The 19,280-nt window shown below is 41.2% G+C and overlaps 2 protein-coding genes across 3 annotated transcripts in view; one reads left to right on the forward strand and one right to left on the reverse strand.

Annotated features, from left to right (window-relative positions):
- Positions 1-7,230, forward strand: part of IAH1 (isoamyl acetate-hydrolyzing esterase 1 homolog (S. cerevisiae)) — a 17,499-nt gene extending 10,269 nt beyond the window's left edge. Inside the window, exons 4-6 of the mRNA XM_006863984.1 lie at positions 2,685-2,846; positions 5,333-5,454; positions 7,036-7,230. Coding sequence (XP_006864046.1) covers positions 2,685-2,846; positions 5,333-5,454; positions 7,036-7,218 — 467 coding nt within the window. The 3' untranslated portion in view covers positions 7,219-7,230. The remainder of the gene's footprint in view (positions 1-2,684; positions 2,847-5,332; positions 5,455-7,035) is intronic.
- A 1,266-nt stretch (positions 7,231-8,496) lies between these two features.
- ADAM17 (ADAM metallopeptidase domain 17) overlaps positions 8,497-19,280 on the reverse strand; it is a 105,404-nt gene continuing 94,620 nt past the window's right edge. Inside the window, exons 13-19 of one of the 2 annotated variants that reach the window (XM_006863985.1) lie at positions 18,678-18,781; positions 17,397-17,531; positions 14,955-15,085; positions 12,664-12,742; positions 11,762-11,850; positions 9,970-10,020; positions 8,497-9,290 (exon numbers count right to left, since the gene is read on the reverse strand). In XM_006863985.1, the coding sequence (XP_006864047.1) occupies positions 8,946-9,290; positions 9,970-10,020; positions 11,762-11,850; positions 12,664-12,742; positions 14,955-15,085; positions 17,397-17,531; positions 18,678-18,781 (934 nt within the window). In that variant the 3' untranslated portion in view covers positions 8,497-8,945. The remainder of the gene's footprint in view (positions 9,291-9,969; positions 10,021-11,761; positions 11,851-12,663; positions 12,743-14,954; positions 15,086-17,396; positions 17,532-18,677; positions 18,782-19,280) is intronic. The other variant, XM_006863986.1, reaches the window with a different exon arrangement.

A 19,280-nucleotide genomic window follows, 5' to 3' on the forward strand; every position in this document is an offset into this window, starting at 1 on the left:
TATATATTATATTTTTACATATATATATGCCAGACAATGATTGGCTTCTACAAAAACAAGCAAGTTGTTCACCACGCAGCCAACAAAGCAAGCAATCAAGTCTTTTTAGGACAAACCCCGACTCCAAGACTGAAATTCAGAAGTAACACATGAGCAGGCTTGCTAGCAACCACATTGGTCTTCTGGTGAGTAAAAGAGGGGGAAAGCCAGCAATGAGGATATGGGCCGAGTTCAACCACATTCCATAGACACATGTCTACTTGGAGATGAGAGAGAGAAAAGGAAGGGCTGGTTGGTCTAAAGTGTGGTGAGACCTGGAGACTCCTGAGCCCATGGACAAGGACATAGCCATGGAGGGCTAGAGCTGAGAGTGAAGCATCCAGCTTATATGAAATGATGGGAGACACAAGAACACTCAAATTTGTAGATAGTACCTATTCAACCTAGCTTCAATGGCTTGGTGATCAGAACTTGACTAGAGAAAGACAAAAAAATTTTTTGATAAAGGAAACAAGTATAAACTGCTATAGTTTGATGAACTTGACCTATACTTATGGATGTGGTGGTGATGTGCCATGGAATCGGTTCCAACTCATAGCAACCCTGTACAGGATTTCCAAGGCTATAAATCTTTACGGGAGCAGAAAGCCTCGCCTTTCTCCTGTGGAACAACTGGTAGTTTTGAACTGCTGACCTTGAGGTTTGCAGCCCAATTTGTAACCACTACACTACCAAAGCTCCTTATACTTTATGGATGTACTGGCTCAAAATACCAAGTGAGAGGGAAGGAGTCTTCACATCAAGTATCAATCCTATCCCCTTTGTATATAGGGTAGATAGGGAAGGGCAACTTAAACAGTGGCTACCTAAAATGGGGAGGCACGAAGTGACTGGCTTACAGGTTTCCAAGAGGGAGTTTAGTTTCAGAATATGCGGGGAGAGGGGGGAAAGATAGACTCCCCACTGAATAGTATTCCTCTTGTCTCGATGGGTCTGGTAAAAAGAGATGGGAGATAAGATTCTTATGATTCAATAGTAACTGTTACAACTAATTGCAACTGTCAAAACTAAAGGTAGTAGTTTTGTAACAAAAAGCGTGGAGTAGTTAATCTTACAGTCCAGGAACAGAGAACCCTAGGACCATCAAGGAAGAAGAGCACGAACAGAATGCAGGACTCTATCCAGAAAAGCAGCGACACCAGAGAGGGAGACAGAAATGAGGACATGGAGAAATAGAGCAGCTGAGGGCTGTAGACTCATACAAAGAGAAAGGCTGTGCTAGTGGCTAGGTGCTGGTGGCCAGGAGGCAGGCTTGCAGAATGTGCCTTTTGATTGTTTAAATTATTACATATTCCTGAGTGTTTTTGTGTACATCCCTCCCCCCCAAAGAAAATAGAGGGAATAGAAACAATTACTGTTGAGTGATTATGCATGGAGGGGAGTGCAATCATTGCAATGAAATGAAGATTTCATTTCCTCCCGTGTAAACTGTCACTCAATTCACAATAAAAAAAAAAAAAAAAAATATGCCAGACAAAAGATCAGTTTCTTTAATGTAGAAATTCAGTAAGAAAAATACTAACTCCAATAGAAAAATGGGTTAGGGACAGAAACAAGTAATTCGTAAAGATGAATTTATGCCAATACAAGTTCAAAAATGTATGTAAAGTATAAACTTCATTTATCAAGAAAATGCAAATATCTCAAGATCATGTTTTAGGGAAGCAACAAAGTGGCATATAAAACAAACTATGTATTGTTAAGTGCCATCGAATTGGTTCTGACTCATAGTGACTGTGTATAGGGTTTCTGAGGAATGGCTTGTGAGTTTGAACCACCAATTTTGGGGCTTAAACCAACCTTGCGGTCCAGTGCTCACCCTATGGAGCCCACCAGGACTCCGATGTAGACATTATTATTACCCTAATTTCACCAGTGTAGAAACTGAACTGCAGAAAGGTTAGCTATTTTTCCAAGATTATCAAGAAGGATAATCAAGAAGGTCAAGGTTTGAATCTGGACAGTTTCACTTCACAGCAAGGCTTCTTACTTTTTTACAGATTCAATTTAATGGATTGATAATAACATGGCCACCAATGGCGAAAAGACGAGACTCGCTAAAGTCTGTTTTACGAAGCACTGGATATTTTAAATCCTTCCCCTCTTTACTGGCACGGGATACTTTAAATCTGTTGCCTCCTTTTTTTTCTGTCCTTGAAGCTAAGCAATTTTCCAGGGACCTCGTAAGTCACAGAGTCCTGGTGTGGTGCTATGGGATAAGCACTGGACTGCTGACCAGGAGGTCTGTGGTTCACACCCACCAGCTGTTGCTCAGAAACCCTATACAAGGTCACTGTGAGTTAGAATGATTTGATGGCACTTAGCAAAAAAAAAAAAGAGCCACACACATTTGTGGTGGTTGTTGTTGTTAAGTGCCGTCGAGTCGGTTTCGGTCCATAGCGACCCTGTCAGGGTTTCCGAGGGTGTAAATCTTTACGGGAGTAGAAAGCCTGCTCTTTCTCCTGCGGAGCAGCTGGTAGTTTCAAACCGCTGACCTTAAGGTTCACAGCCCGATTCGTAACCGCTATGCTACCAGAGCTCCTTAAAAGTATATTATTCTTAAGTGTTGTTAACTTATAACAAGTATGTATTTAGACTGAAGTTTTGCTGTTGTTTCTGAACAGATGAGAATCCTAAGCAACACATCCCACTGGAGGAGTATGCTGCGAATTTAAAGAGTATGGTGCAGTACTTGAAGTCTGTGGACATCCATGAGAATAGAATTATCCTCATTACACCACCTCCCCTTTGTGAAACAGCTTGGGAAAAGGAGTGCATCTTACAAGGTAAACAAAACTAAACTGCAGTCTGTGAAACTTGGATGTCAATGCTCAGAGCATAATTTTGATGTAACTGTGGTTCCCAGCCTGTGGGCCTCAGGGTCTGTTTAGTTGCCAGCCAGTCGGTCTGACTTATGGTAACCTTAATGAACAACAGAAGGTCAGCTCAGAGCAGCCCTATATGACAGAGTAGAACTGCCCATAGGTTTCCCAAGGCTTTAAATCTTTACAGCAGATTGCCTCAACTTTTTCTTACAGAATGACTGAAAGGCGAATCCACTACATCCCAGGGTCCCTTACAAACTGGTTATCCAACTTTGCATGCTGGGCCAGGTACTGGAGAGAGGCGGGTGACTGGATCACAGTTCCTGCTTGTTGTGCTAGTGAGGGAGATAGCTAATAGATAATAAAAGCAATTTAGCTAGTGTGTATGCCATGGTTCACCAAATGTTAACATTACTTGCCAGTTTGTTTTTTTTAATTATTATTCTGTATTAATCCTTATGTACAAAGTAAATGGGGAAAATACAAATTCAGAAGCAAATTCCAAGACACTGAGTCTGTTTCTTCCAACTTAGCCAAATGATACATCTCAGCTGGTGTTTCATTTTCTTGGAAGGTATTTTTAGGTCACCCACCTGTTACATGCTCATAGCCAGTTTAGAGTTTAGGTCTTTATCTCAAATATAACTGGAGTTGTCCAGAGACAACTGCCCAATCTTATCAACCAAAATTTTCTGCTTCCAAATTTCTTGGGCTCTCATAGGAGAATGTATTCAAATTCTTCTCTTTGCCTGTTTTTTGGCACTTGGAGAGAAGGTGTAATGGTAAAGTTTATTTTTCTTTAAGTACATTCTTCTGTCACTTGAACTTAATGGTTTTCTTATGCTGACATTTACATGAATGAGTTAAACAATGCATGATACAATATTGAATTTTCCATAAAAAGCATGTCTAAATTCATAAAACCCAAGTTATTCTATGACAAATGGCTGTGTTGCAGGACAGCTGTTTTCTTAGAGCATGACCTGACTCAGCACAAGCTATCCGTTTAGGTTGATTTCTAGGCCCATTTGAAGAAGGATTCTAGTTAATTATGTTTTTTCCCCACTGTGTTTCTTATGCACACACCAGTCTTACGTGAACACTATTACAGCCCCATTTTATAGATGGAGAAGTAGTCTTAGCCAAGCTAACATACCCAAGATCACACAGCAGTGAATCAAATCCAAGTGGTCAAACTTCAGAGCTCCAGAATTTACTGTTACACAATATCCACAATACCGCCTGTCACCTGAGTTCCAGCAGTGCTCCTGCTCTCAGAGGGTCTGTGGTGCTTGATGGGAGGCCAACACATTCTCAGGTAGCAAACAGCAAATGTCAAGAGGCATTGCCAGAGGTGCAGACAGTGAGGAGGAGTAACTGTGATATTAGAGGAAAGCCAAGCGTGGGCATGGGCAGTGACCCTGAGGCTCCATCCTGGCTCAGGAAGCATGGTGGAGAGCTGTGTGCGGTGGCTCCTGCCTCCTCAGCTTTGTTCTGTCCCTCCAGCCATAGTTAGGACTTGAATAGCATTATTCTTAGCCTCAACAGAAGCTGTTTAAACTCTGTGTGTATTGTTTCCCAGCTCACACAAATAGCCTATGTTCTCAAAAGAATGTATGATAATTTGTATTTTTAATCTCATTTCCACTTTCTGCTCTTAAATGTAATCCAGTGTAAATTTAAAGGAGGCAAGAGATGAGCAAAAGCAGGTGGGTCTCATCAAGATAATCAGTTCCCTGAAAGTTAGGTAACTATCATCTGAATTCCATAGACAATTAATCACAATGTAGGAATCAAAGCGAGATTAGAATTTACTGTTTTTCTCAGACATGAAATGTGCCATCTTAGGTAGTCTTCCTTTATCCCTTGTATACCTTTGCTAAGACCTGAGTTTGTCCTCTTAGATATCCCATTCACCCAATTCCTCCTTTCCACTGGCTCTCATTGCCCTGCCTGCCCTCCTTCCACATGGCCTCGCTCAGTCTCCAAATGCAGCACTCCACCCACACCCCGCTAAGACTTGGAGGGGGAGGCAGCCCCGCTAAGACTTGGAGGGGGAGGCAGCCTGCACTAAGTATCCATCAGACACCCTGTGGTAGATGCCCACTTCCATTCACCTCTGGCCTGCACTCAAGCAGAGCAAACTCCCTACTACCTTGGCCCATCCGCCAGGCGTCTCAGGCCTCAGTTTTAACTTCTGCTCCATCTGTTCCCCGACTCTGCTTTGTCCTCTGCCTGGTCAAGCAGTACTTATTATTAGCAACCTGTAAGACTAAAGGGTGGGAACAGTGTCTTTTTCATTTTTGTGTTCAAGTCCATAGTCGGTCCAGGATGAGATCCAGTTTAATGGAACTTAGGAACCATCCAGGTCAGCACAACTAGCACAAGGACCAGTGCTTCGGGCCGCCAACTGCTATGCCACCGGGATTTTTTTCTTTTCTCAACAGGTTGCAAATTAAATCGTCTGAACTTGGTTGTTGGTGAATATGCAAAGGCCTGTTTACAAGTAGCCCAAGCCTGCGGGACTGATGTGCTTGACCTGTGGACCCTGATGCAGGAGGACAGTCAGGTACAATGAGTTGCTCACGTATAGAGTGAGCAGGGTCACAGTGAAGGTAGCCAGGTGTGTGCAGCTTTCCTAGAACAACTCTGGTTCTGCTAAGATACAGCAGTCCTTCACCAGCCCACACAGAAGTTGGGACAGGCATGTGAGGCTACAGAACTATTCAGAAACCCAGTTCCTTACTTGGCTTTCTTTGAGCAGTTTGCATTATAATGTGGGAATACCTTGTACAGGTAGGCGTTATTAGGTAATTAACTAGTGAAATAAATGAGAAACATATAGTTCATGTTTAAGGACCATCAAGTTCTTTTATATATAGAGTGAAGTTAAAACTCGTTAACAGACAAAATAATGAATATGGTATTAAACTCACTGCCATGAAGTCAAGTTGATTCTAACTCATAGCAACCCTGTAAGAGTAGCACTGCCCCGGATGGTTTTCCAAGTCTGTAATCTATACAGAAGCAGACTGCCTTATCCTTTTCCCAGAGAGCAGCTGATGGATTGGAACACCTCCAACCTTTCAGTTCAGTTAGTAGCCCAGTGCTTATGGTATTAAGGTAATAAAATTAGGATTTTGAGGTCTGTAGTTTTAATTGGAGTCCTGGTGTGGTGCTGTGGGTTAATTCGCTGTACTGCAAGGTCATTCTGAACCTCAGGGTCAATGGTTCAAGCTCACCAGTTGTTCCTTGGAAACCCTATACAGGGTTGCTATGGGTCGGAATCGACTCCACGGCACTTAACAATAATATAGTCAAAAATGAATTTTACTGTATGTTCATTTAAAAAATTTCTAAAGGTGGTTCCTTTATTGCTGATATATATGGATATTTAGATTCCTCATAGATACAGATGGATGGCTTAGGAACAGGCAGCAGAGTTTTCTCCTTTCAGTTTTTCTGCTGCTTTTCACTCTAGAAAAGTGACTGTTCTACAGGACCCACTGTATTGCTATGCTGAGTCCCAGAGAGAAACCTATGGGGGAGATTGTCGTTTGAACTTGCTCAGTGGGAAGAGGGGATATTTTGTGTAGGAAGCTCTTTCAAGAAAAGGGAAGACCACAGCCCCACCTCAATTTCCTCATTCACAGCTGGGCCATTTGGCCAATAACCAGAGGTAAAGGAAGACAGAGAATAACCATGAATCACTCAAGTATGGGACAACTCTTTCCTCTCCCCTAAATCCTTTTTTTTTTTTTTTTTTTTAATTAAAAAAAAAAAAAGTTCTCCATCTTTTCAAGGACCCAGCTATTTCTTGTACATACTTTCTGTACATTTGTAGTGGGAAAAAATTATAATCTGTTAGAAAGTTATACTACCATTTTTGGATGTCAGATAATCTAATAACCATGTATGATTCAAAAAAGACTTAGAACGTCAGACCCTTAATGGTGTGTGAGGTTATGAACCTCAGATCTCTAAGAGATCATACTCTGTCTTGGTGAGATGGTGTATGTCAGAACACAGATGCTCCTCCTGTGTGTGAAACCAAAGGGGCTGGGGACTCTTCTAGGCTGGAACACAGCTGGAGTAGTGCTCACTGGTGTTTAACAAATGACATCTTTAATTTAGTTCTCTCTCCTTACAGGACTTCTCATCCTATTTATCTGATGGACTACATTTATCACCAAAGGGAAATGAATTTCTCTTCTCACATCTTTGGCCTTTGTTGGAGAAGAAGATCTCTTCCCTGCCTTTGCTTCTTCCTTATTGGCGAGATGTAGCAGAAGCAAAACCTGAACTAAGTCTTCTGGGAGATGGCGATCATTAGTTCATCACAGAAACTCAAGAAAGGTTGTTTATTTCCAGAATGTGAAATTGCCAGTGCACAAACATTCTAAGGTAATCAAAAATACTTTTTTTTCAAGCTTAAATTTTTTATGACTGTGTACCAAAAAACATTCACACTTGCCACCAGTATTAATTAAAAGCATTAAGATTGATCAGGGAAGCTTTGTACTTGTGTACATTATGTTTTGATCATTGTAAGTATTGATTGATTGATGCAGTATCATCAGTGTCACTGCCATAAAACAGACCTGGAGCAGCTGCTTAATCTATAAATGGCAAAAAGGGTAGAGACAGCTTTGTTTTTTAAAAATACAATTTTATAAAAACTGGGTTTCGTACATTCTGCTGGGAACTGTTTCATACATATACCCACACACCCCACTCACCTTATATCAAATTCCAAAAGTGTAACTAAAATATAAGAATATTATGAATAGTTACAAGATAGCAAATACCATAAAGGCACAAGTTCAAGTATTAGTGTAACAAATATCCTCGTAACAAACGTCCTTACGGGAAAAAAAGACATGATTTGTCACAGGTTTGGTTAACTGCCCTCAAAGTTTACAAGCTACTCAGTTAAAATGTGTTGGCTGCTGAGTACATTTCAGTACTTTAAGAAAACTATGATTTTATGGAAATGTGAATTCAATCTGGTGGCTTTTATTCTTCATGAAGTAAGTACAAACCATCCAGAATCCTGGAGCCCCAAACAAGAAATAATGCTGCAAAGTAAAGGGTGGGTCAATAAATAAGGTATGTGAAGTACCAGTTGGTAGGATACGCCTTAGCTTCATGGGACCAGCACACCTTACTCATCCAAGATCACCCCTGTTCGTGTGGTGAGGAACACTTTACTCCCTCTTGTCCACAGTCTGAAAACAGACAACCAGATTCTATCTAACTTTGAAGTAGCTGGTAAATTTTAAGAGCATGGCCACAGTGCTAGGGATACAAGAAAATACTTACAAACAGGAAAAAATGTCTGGCAAATTGAAGCCCTAAACCATGGCAAGATTCTGTAAATTCAGTTGGCTAATATTTGTAACCCTCGCTATAAGCTAGATTATTTTACTTTTAGAACACACTAATAGAATTATGAAGACATTAAAACAAATTATTTGTAAATTGAGATGTGTAATGCTCCGCCTCCTTCTACTGAAAGCACTGGCTAAAAACTTAGAAACAGAACCCATATTTGGGTTTCATTTCAAGCCTTTGCCTTCACTTGAAGGCAAAAAAAGAAGCTTCTTCTGTGTTCCAGTTTTCACAAATAACTGCTAAATACCTCATTATATTCAGCGGATCATTATTACAGTGTATAAAAAAGAAAAATAGTTAATCATCCCACTAATCAGTGCTGTTATCAATATAAAAAGTTAATTTACAAAAATGTAAATATTCATAACCTAATCCAGCTGTATTTCCTACTTTTGCACCACAGGTTGAAGGCTATTTTAGAGATCAGAAAACTAAAACCTGAACGGCTCAAAATAAGCTAGATTCACCTTACCTCTTTAAAAGGAAAAAGGCCTAACCACGCACTATTATTTATGGAGAGGAAGTTCAAACACATGACCAGCATCTGCTGTTAAGTCACTTCCTTCTTTCTTCCATCTTTACAAAATATATGCAGTGATTTTAGATCAAATCTATAAAAATACTTTGCACACTTTGATCAAATTGCACAGAAAATAAGTTCCTAAACTAGCACTCTGTTTCTTTACTGTCAACACGATTCTGACGCTGCAGTTTAAAGGAGGAAGCTTTCTCACTTCTGGTGACGGGATGGTCCGTGAGGTCTTCAAAAGACTTCGCAGCTGAGCTATTTGGAAAAGGGTCCTCAAACGCATCTTCATCAATGTGTGAGTCGGTGCTGGGGTCTTCCTGGATGGTGTCCATCCTCTGGTGGTCTAGTTTCGGAGCCACCGGCACTGGAGGCATCACTGGGGTGGGCTGTAAGGACTGGAGGCGCCCAGGGGTCTGGGGCGCAGGGAATGGTTTAATAATACGAACCGATGCTGAGTCCATGCTGCTTAGCATTTCCACATTCTGAAAAGACATGGGTTTACTTGATATCACAGAAGATGAATCAAATTCACAATTCACAATTTCAGTCTTACCAACCAAACTACTTTTCCATTGTCCACACTGCAGTCCCTGAGGCTGAGTGAGAGGATGCTCAGTCACAGAGGTAATTTTAATTAAAATAATTTCCAGTGTTACATTCTACCATTCTGAGACCTCAAAGAGAACTCAGGAAACAAGTCTATCAAATTAAGATCCCAAGACAGGAAGAGGTTTCAAATATTCACTAATTTAGTGCTAAATAGCTGAATCACATTCCTGTGACTGAGGAGGAGGGATGTGACAGCACTCCCCTTCCTAAATCTCTGTCCATACAACCAGAATGGTGAACAACCAGAAGTTCACTGTTGCTGTTTCAAGAGGAGGACATGAACACACCACCCATATCTCCTAACAGAAGGAGCCGAGGGACAGGCTGAGGCCTCCTGCAGGGTGGCCCCACTGAAGGCTATTGTTTAGTAGTGCCTTGGAGTCAGTTCCAACTCAGCGACCCTGTATAGGGTTTCCGAGCAACAGCAGCTGGTGAGTTTGAACCATCAATCAGCTTTGAGGTTGAGTGTTTTATCCTACAGCACCACACCACTCTGCTTAAGAAGGTCTTAAAGTGCAACTGAACTTTTTTTTTTTCAGGTGGGATACTTACACTAGGGTGAAACAGAGACAGAGATTCATACTGCTTATCCAATTTCTTATCCTAGAAAGAAAGAAAGAGGAAAAGGTCATTCCTAAAAATAAATTCAGTTAATAAGCTATTTCTTACAGGTGACAACAACTCATAATATTAAATAAGGACCTCAGAACTTGAGTTGTAGAAAGTAGAAACAGATTCAGTAAATGAGAATGAGTTTCTTCAGTAAATTCTGCCACCAATCTGAATAGTTTTTGGCAAAAGTTCAGAGAGAACGGTATTTCAGAAGTTTTCGCTCTGTGGTTGGAAGACTGTTGAGTGATCAGGTCAGGATAGTGGCAGGCAGGCTCAGCATGTACCTCCCTGCCCAGCCCACCAGACCACACACTCTTCTCAGCCATTTCATAGCTTCTGTGGACCAGACCTGTGGTGGGGAGGTTTCTACTGCAGGAACGGTCTCCAGAAAGCTGTACACATGTGACCAACACTGCCCTGATCCAGGCTGGTGGCTGAAGTGTACTAGGTGACACAGGGTAAAAAGCAGGAAGCCAACCCCAAAAATCACAGCCTCAGCATTTCATGAGAAGTAACTACCCTTCCATGTGTCTGTCACCCTGAAATCCAGCATTATGCTGCATATCCCACAAGTGCAATTTGCACTGTAAACCAAGTTGGTGCCACTCCCAGGGAAGAGCATCATAATGGATGGTCTGTCACCTTTCAACACTTGGTTTTAGCAGGGATAGGCACTTCATCAAGACTTCCTCTCCTCCCCCATCCTGCTTAGCACTCTGAGAGGGAGGTGCTCAGCGAGAGGGCCAGTGCAAGAGAAGACCAAGGGAAGGAAGAAAGGATGCAGATGGCATTTCAAAAGTTCTTGTCATCAGAATTAGGTGGATTTGAATTTTTTAGTTGCTCATAGGAGGGGCACTGTAATAGCATTTTAGAATACAAGTCTAGAAGCCTAGGGCTGATTTCTTCATCTTTAGCAGAGACTTATCCCCATTGATGCATAAAAAGAAGGTGAATGTATACGTAAGAAAAATTTTAAAGGGCCTGAAGCTCCTCAAAGCCCCATTCCACTTGTAGTTGTTACTCATTTGGAACAAAGTTGAAAGATATACCATCAACTGGAGGATATGAGTACCCTGTACAGTAATGCCAAGAATCTATGATGATGCTTGACATTTGCTTGATTTTAACAAATACAGGACCAACCAAAGTCCAGTTAAATATGTCTTCTGTGCTTGTTAAATAGGTCTTCTGTGCCATGGAGTCAGTTTTGACTCACAGCGACTCTATATAGGGTTTCCAAGGAGTAGCTAGTGGGTTTGAGCCACCAGCCTTGCAGTTAGCAGTCCAGTTACCCTACAGTGCCACACTTGTTAAGTGCCACTGAGTCATTTCTGACTCATAGAGACCCCATATGGGTTTCTGAGGAGTGACTTGGTAAGTTTGAACCATCAACCTTGCAGTTTAAACTGACCTTGCAGTCTAGCACATTAACCCTCAGCGCTACATAAAAAAATTCCTCAAAAAGTGTATGTTAGGATAAAGTATCTACAAAATATGTAGCTTTTTAAAATGACTAAGCTAAGTTTTTTAAAAATAACGTTTTCCTAAGAAAGGCACCAAAACAAAGTCGCTGGATACATCAAGGTTAGATTGTGCTAAAAACAAATTAAATCTTTTTGAAAGACTGTATGGATGTTTGAAAAAACATACATCAGTTCAACCGTTACCATATTATGGACAGAGCTGCTTAAAATTTAGTAAAATGTTTAATTGCTTAAAAATTGTGACTTACCACACAGTGAACTAGAATGCTGAAAGGAATCCAAAATATCAGGGAGAAAACCAGGACTGAACCTACGATGTTGTCTGCTAAAAACTTCCCTGTGAACAAATGCAAACATCAAATGTGTCAGTCAAGTGCTTTACAAATCCCTAAATGCTCTGAGAGTGCGTTACACTGTGTTAAATGTCGGCTAGATGACACTAGTGACACAGCGCTGGGAATCCTGTAAATGGCACCTAGATTGGAGCTGACCACCTCTCCAAGCCAACAAGTGTCTAACAGACATCACCCTCATAGATTTGTTAAGAAGGCTAGACTACAAACTGTTTCACATATTCCTGGGAGCGAATGTGTCAGTAGACTCTAACAAGGAAGATGACTTCTGATAACGACTGCTTAAGAAGACAAAGCTTTTGTTAACTAGGTATTTTTGTGACTAAATTCTAAATGATGGACTGTAAAAGACATAAAAATCCTTGCTTTTGCAGATATATGAGGAACAACTTTAAAAGTGTTGTTCTTTAGTGCTGTTGAGTCGGTTCTAACTCATAATGACTCTGTATAGAGTTTCTGAGGAGCAGCTGGTAGATTTGAACCACCGACCTTGCAGCTCAAACCAACTTTTCAGTCCAGTGCTTATTCTACAGTGCCACAACAGGACTCCAACTTTAAGATAAATGACTCAAACAGGATTCAGACTTAAAATCTATGGGAATGAACTATGCATATGTCTGAAAATCTGTACATCCAAGCTACACAAGAACTCAACGAGTCTGCTTATAACAAAAGTTGTAAGTATTTTTATCTTCTATTACAGGATTAGAGCATATCACCCTGAATCCACACTTTTCTGATGTTATCAAAGAAATTACATTAGCTCAGTTTTAGGTAAAGGTAGTGAATTTACCTACCAAAAGTATTAATGCTAAGTTGGTCAATGAAATCCCAAAATCGTTCAATTACATCCTGTACGCGTTTCTCACATTTGCCCTATGAAAAGAAAATAAACAATGTATTTAGAAGTAATCTGACTTTGTAAGCTTAACTTACATATTAAGAACTTCATAAAAATCAAAACATTTGGGACCATCTTTGACACTAGGAAATAATTTTTAAGTGTAATGGGTACCTAAGAGTGGTGTAGTGAATTATTTAACGTCACTAATAGCTGTTGTCTTTGCAAACTCCCATCAAATGACTGTTTCCTGCTGGGTCTGGGTAAGAGAAGCTGGGAGAAGATTATGAAAGGATGCTATGATTCAGTTGTGAGTGACTCTTACCAGGGCTACTTTCTGTATAAAATCTTGGACCTATAGTTTGGATACAAAATTAGACAGCTCAGAAGCAAGCAACAGGGAAGAGTCAGAAATGGAGCATGTCCTTTGGACCTCAAGATTCCTGCACTTCTCCTTGACCCAGGGACAGAAAGACATAATACTAGAGGGCAGGCAGAGACGCAGCAAAAACAAGAGCCAGAATATGAGACAGCAGTCAGCCTCCCAATCCATGGAGCAAGTAAAGCTGTGACTTTCAGCCGTTTGCTTGCTTGCAGAATGGTATGCCTCTAGTCACTTAACTGAGGAGGTAGAATCAAGTGTCTCCAGGCTGAAGCTTCCAATGAAGTGGTGTGCCCTGTGAACATTTATCAGTAACCCTAAAAGAACACTGTAACATTGTCTGGGCAGGGATAGCCTGCCCATGGGCACAGCTGAGAGTGTGTCCTGGCTGGAAGAACTGTGCCGCGACATTTCTGACCCTGAATTGTATCCTGTTAACTACATGAATAAAGCCCCTAACTGTGCGTATGGTGTCTGAGGTCTGTGTGGCCACTATGGTGAATTATTGAACCCAGCTGAGTTAGAGGGCGCTGTTGGAGGAGCAGCTGGTACAACTTTTTACAGTACGAAAGTAGGATATACTGTCAAAACGGCATTTTCACAATTAGTCAATTTTTATAAGTGAGTATATAGTTACCATGAGACAAAAACTCAAGAAAAAATAAAGATAAGACATTCCAGCAAAAACAATATTGATAACACACACACAGCGTGGACAGGAAACAGCAAAGCCTGGTGGCCATCTCAGGTGCAGCTATTGGTCTCTCCATGTGGGAAAGATGAAGAGTGGTAAGAACTGAAAATGCTTGAAATCAATTAGTCCAATGGACTAAAGGAACATGTGAACATCAGTCTCCACAACTCTGAGACCAGAAGACCTAGATGGTGCCCGGCTACTATACTACTACTACCAACTGTTCTGAAAGAGATCTCATTAGAAAGCCCCAGAGAGTAAAGGAGAAAATGTGGAACGAAACTCAAAATTATTTTAAAAGACCAGGTTTACTGGTCAGAGAGAGTGGAGGAACCTGAGACGATGGCCAGCCCTCAACTACCTTCAGGTCTGGAAAGGAACTTGCCCTCATGGCCCAATTTTCAGCCAAGCAGTAGATAGGTATATGGGGGAGACAACACTAGTAAGATAATGCTATCCATGGAAAGTCAATCATTCAAAATCAAAAGGGCAACATTTACCTAAGGATAAAGTTGAGAAGGGATGGGAAGGTGGGTGGAATGGTAACAGTAACCACAAGAAGTAAGCAGGATAACTTGTTGTTTAGAGGGGAATGTAATTATTGAGATGAAACAAAGTATATCATTTGTTGAATGTAAAACTGACGATCTTATCTGTAAACTTTCACTCAATTCACCAAAAAGAAAAAAAAGACACTCCCCCAAAGGAACTTTTCTCTATACTTTTTTTTTTTTTTTTTAACAAAGTATGTTTCTATAGCAAACAAAAAGATCTCACTTAGGTGGTTCAACCAGCCTTCTAGCTCTCTTAGTCATTTAGTACCTGGTTTCAAAATCATAACATGGATCTTAGTCAACTTTATAGTTATCCTAGTAAAATAACAGATACCTGGGACTCACTGCCTACAAATAACTTTTCAAAAAGTACCAGCAAAGGCCCTTCCTGCTGATGCACTCAGTCTCCAGCCCTGGAGTTAGCTGAAAGCACTGGGCCTGTTCCTTTTCTATACTCAGGCATACTTAAATAAAAATATTTTTTCATATAAAGACTGAGTTACATAGATGTAGCAATATATGTGTACTTCGATTTCTTCCCATTTTAAAAATAAAATATAACACCAGTCTAGTTACTACAGAAAGGGCTGTACCTTAGTAACTAAATACATACTCACATTCATGTCACAAAATCCTACTGTGCAGGGCTTTCCTTTCCTCAAAAATAAGTTCTTCTGTTCAGCATCGACGTAGGGCATACACCGGCCAGAGTGATCCCGACAGCACACCTTACATGAGTTGTCAGTCTCTAAAACAGAATAAATGCCAACAGCTGGAGTTTCTTAGACATAACTCCCTCCTTCCTCCTCTTCCTTCTTTGATCATGCCCCCAGAAAGGAAAGACATCAGATTCTGCTTTTAATTCAAAAGCTGTCACTGTCTATACTTCACCCCACAGGGATAATTCCAGAGTTCACACGAAGTTAACAAAATATGGAGAAAATCTCCTTTCTTTGATAGATTAAAAGCTTCTCTTAAAAGTCAAATTTTCCTACTTCAGATCCTTCATAATGCTCTTCTAAAAGGTTTCCATTTGTCCCAACATTTTTACTACACTGCTGATTTAAATCCCAAGCTTCTCAGTTCGCAGTGCCTCCTGAAGAGCCAGTGACTAGTGGGAGCTAATGATGCTGTCATAGCAGACTGTCCTATGCAGGCAACCTGAGCCCCGACTTCATACAGCACATGGGAATCCAAGTAAAACAACTGAGCCATTTGGGCATACATGTAAAAGGCAGAAATGTTGAAATATTAAAACTAGGAACCAGTAGTGTAATACATGGAACAGTATTTACTTGATCTCAGATAATGTTAGTATTTACAGTGACTGTCAAGAAATAGAAATCAGCTAGACATAAAAACAAGACAAAAACTTGTGACAGTTAATGCTGTGCATCAACTTGGTTGGACCATGATTCTCAGTGGTTTGGCAACTACCATGCAATCAATACCCATGATGGCTTTTGCTGTGAGCAGCCAGTTAACTGAACAGGAGTTTCCTCAGGGGTGTGACCTGCTTATAATATATGTGGACACTCTAGCAAAGCTTGTTTGCTTTTTGTTGGATCTAGTTCCTGCATCTAGATCCTGCACCTGGCTCATCATTTGACCTCTGTGTCTCTTTGAACTTAAGCCAGCAGCTTGCCATACTGCCTGCTGATGCTAAGTAGTGTCAGCATCCTGTCATCTTACCCACCAACCTTGGATTCATTCTTCTTGGCAGTCAGAGCCTGCTGTCCGAACTGCCAATCTTGGGTTCATCAGCCCCTGCAGCTATATGAATCAGGAGAAGCCTCCAGCCTGACATCTGACCCATAGACTTGGAACTTGGCTGCCTCTACAACTGCATGAGCCATTCTCTTGATATAAATATATCTGTACATACAAATATGTGGACTCCTGGTGTGGTGCTGTAGGATCAGCACTGGACTGTGAAACACAAGTCAGCAGTTCAAGCACACCAGCTGTTCCTCAGAACCCCTATACAGGGTTGCTGTGAGTTGGAACCAACTCGAAGGCACTTAACAAGAATATATACATACATAACTCTCACTTGTTTTGCTTCTATAAAGAAGCCAGCCTGAGACACAAAATCCTTTCCTTAATTCGCCCTTTCATCAAGTATTTATTCGGTATTTACTGTGTCAGGCACTGTTTTTCAGGCCACCTCATGTCTCTTACTGTTCACTCAGTGAATTACTGACTTCATCAATTGTGTGTCATCTTCTTTCTTTATATGTATTCCACTAGGAAGAGCCACGAACTCTCCATTCTATAGATGGTGAATTCCTGACCCAATGGTTTTCAGTCCCTTGGTTCTTTGCTTGTCTTACGTTGGAAAGATGCAGAGCTGTTTCATCAACTGGGATGCTGCAGATTGAAGTGCAAAGCCCAGAGTCTAACCAGTCCCTCATAAATCCCTGAGGTCTTTCCTCAGACCCTAAGCCATATCAAAAATCAAATTCATTGCCACTGAATCAAGTCTGACTCTTAGAAACCCTATGGCTTCAAAAAGAAAGTCAAAACATACGGAAACTGTTTTAGAGGCCAGCACGATGCTGTCATTAAGACAGGCTTTGCTGGCAAGAATCAGAGGGGACAGGTCCACCCCTGCTGACAAGGAGAAAACCTTCCTACAGTGTGCAGACCAGATGCTAGAATCAGCTCTCTAGTTAAATTCTTAAGGGAGTACCATTGTTCACTATCAATAAAACACAGGCAGCTACTACTGCTTTCATCGTATGCTTGAAATGGGAAGGGCCGGGATAAGACAGACAGACCATTCATAACAAAATACCCTCCTATCCCACCTCCAAGGCCCAAATTCCCTCCTATCCCATCTCAAAACCTGCCACAGTCCTGAAAATGTAGCAAAAGGAAAGACAGTTGAATTTTCACAGGCGACCAGGATCTGAATCCAGAGAAGTCTTGTCTGTACACACTGCCCTGACCAGCAACGTGTGGGCCAACAGGGTCAGGCATCCAAATGGTGGGATAGGCCTGGTAAATAAATGCCATCTTTGCTCCTTCAAGGACCCAAAATATGAAAATGTGCTCACCGTTACATGCACAGGACTCCAGTTTCTGCTCCCGCTCACAGAAGGGAATACACTTCCCATCTTTACACTTCCCAAGATCCAAGCACACCGTGTCATCTTCAGCGTTTCCAGGAGGAGGGCATTCACTGCTATTACCTGGAAGCACACAGTGAAGAGACACATGGAGTTCCATGTGAGCTGGTGCTAGGTCTGCATGATACACTGTTTCTCATAGAAGAAGTGCACATCTGCCCAGTGAACAGAGCAAGGCTAGCCACCTGTAAGCAGCCGGCCAACAAGCATTTAGTGAGTACCTAGCCATGGGCCTTCATAAGTGGCCCACATGTCTAGATTCCCAGGCTTCATGTCCAAATCTCACAGTCACGATTTTACTGTACTTTTCTTTTACTTTCTATTTTGATACAAGAGCCTTCACAGTACAATGGTTAAGCACTCAGATACTAACTGAAAGGTTGGAGGTTTTAACCCACCAGAGGCTCTGAGGGATAAATACTTGGCTGTCAGCTTAGGATGTCCCATTGGAAAGTACCACTCTTACACCGGGTAAAAGTGAATCAGACGGGATTTGACAGCACACACTATTGTGATATAACAAAACATAATACACATGTACTATTATCAAGAAAAGGAGCTCTGGTAGCGCAGTGGTTACAAATTGGGCTGCGAACCACGTCAGCAGTTCGAAACTACCAGCTGTTTCGCAGGAGAAAGATAAGGCTTTCTGCTCCCGTAAAGATTTACAGCCATGGAAACCCTGTATAGGGTCGCTATGAGTCAGAACCGACTCCACGGCACTTAACAACATTATCACAAAGGAGTCCTGCTAGAGGATAAAAACTGGACCACACAAGGTCGGTTTGCATAGCCGGAAGTTCAAATCCACCAGCCGCTCTGCAGAAACACTACACAGGGTCGCTCGACAGCACACAAGGTAGAGTGCCATTTTGGTACATTAAAAACACATATATTCAAAGAACACTGCAATACCTTGCAAAGATACTGTAGTCCTTTTAATGTACCCAAGGCAAATATTAAACACATTAGAATGGATGTTTATGAAGAAAAGACTAGAGTGATAGGAAAAAAGTGAAACATAATTAAAAACCAAAAGGAGGAAAATAATAAAGAGATTTTGCCCACACCAATGACAACGGTATAGCACAGACGGAGTATGGTCAACTCAACTCTGCACATGAGGCTGAAAAGAATGGCTTTCAAGTGAAAACACACACACATACACACGAGTAAAAGAATTCCAAGAAAACCAGCAAGAGCACATACCTGTGCAGTAAGACACGCCTTTGCAAGTAGCATTAATAGCCTCTTGGCACTTCTTCTGGGCAGTCTCAAACTGGCAGTTTTTACAGCAAGGACTGTTTCTGTCACTGCAGAAGAAGAGCAAACAGGGACACTTCAGTTGAATTGACTGAATTGACAACCCTACTTCACTCAGGCCATATACTAGTGACCTGAAGACCACAGGGGCTATCACCCATAAGGCAACATCAATGCCACTTTGAGGAAGAGCATTAAGTACACAGTGGTCCAAAATGACCCAGTACTAAAATACCTTTGGTATGCTTGGTCTTCACTGATTTAATACATGAATTGAAAAAAAAAAAAAAAGACAAGGCAATCAATGGTTAAGACAACTAGTCAGCCAAAGTAAATCCTACTTTCTATCAATAGTTATGTTAATATGCATTATTCCCAACAAACCAAATTTTCAGTCTTCTAAGGGCCATTTAACAGGTAACTATTGATCTCTCCATGTGCAGAAGAAAGGAGAGTGATGAAAACTGAAGATGTACCTATACCTATGGATGTAGTAGCTCAAAAGAGGCAACAAATCTTTACAACGAAGATCATTCCCACCCCCTCCAT

This window comes from Chrysochloris asiatica, unplaced genomic scaffold (assembly GCF_000296735.1).
Source record: "Chrysochloris asiatica unplaced genomic scaffold, ChrAsi1.0 scaffold00058, whole genome shotgun sequence".
Lineage (NCBI taxonomy): Eukaryota > Metazoa > Chordata > Mammalia > Afrosoricida > Chrysochloridae > Chrysochloris > Chrysochloris asiatica.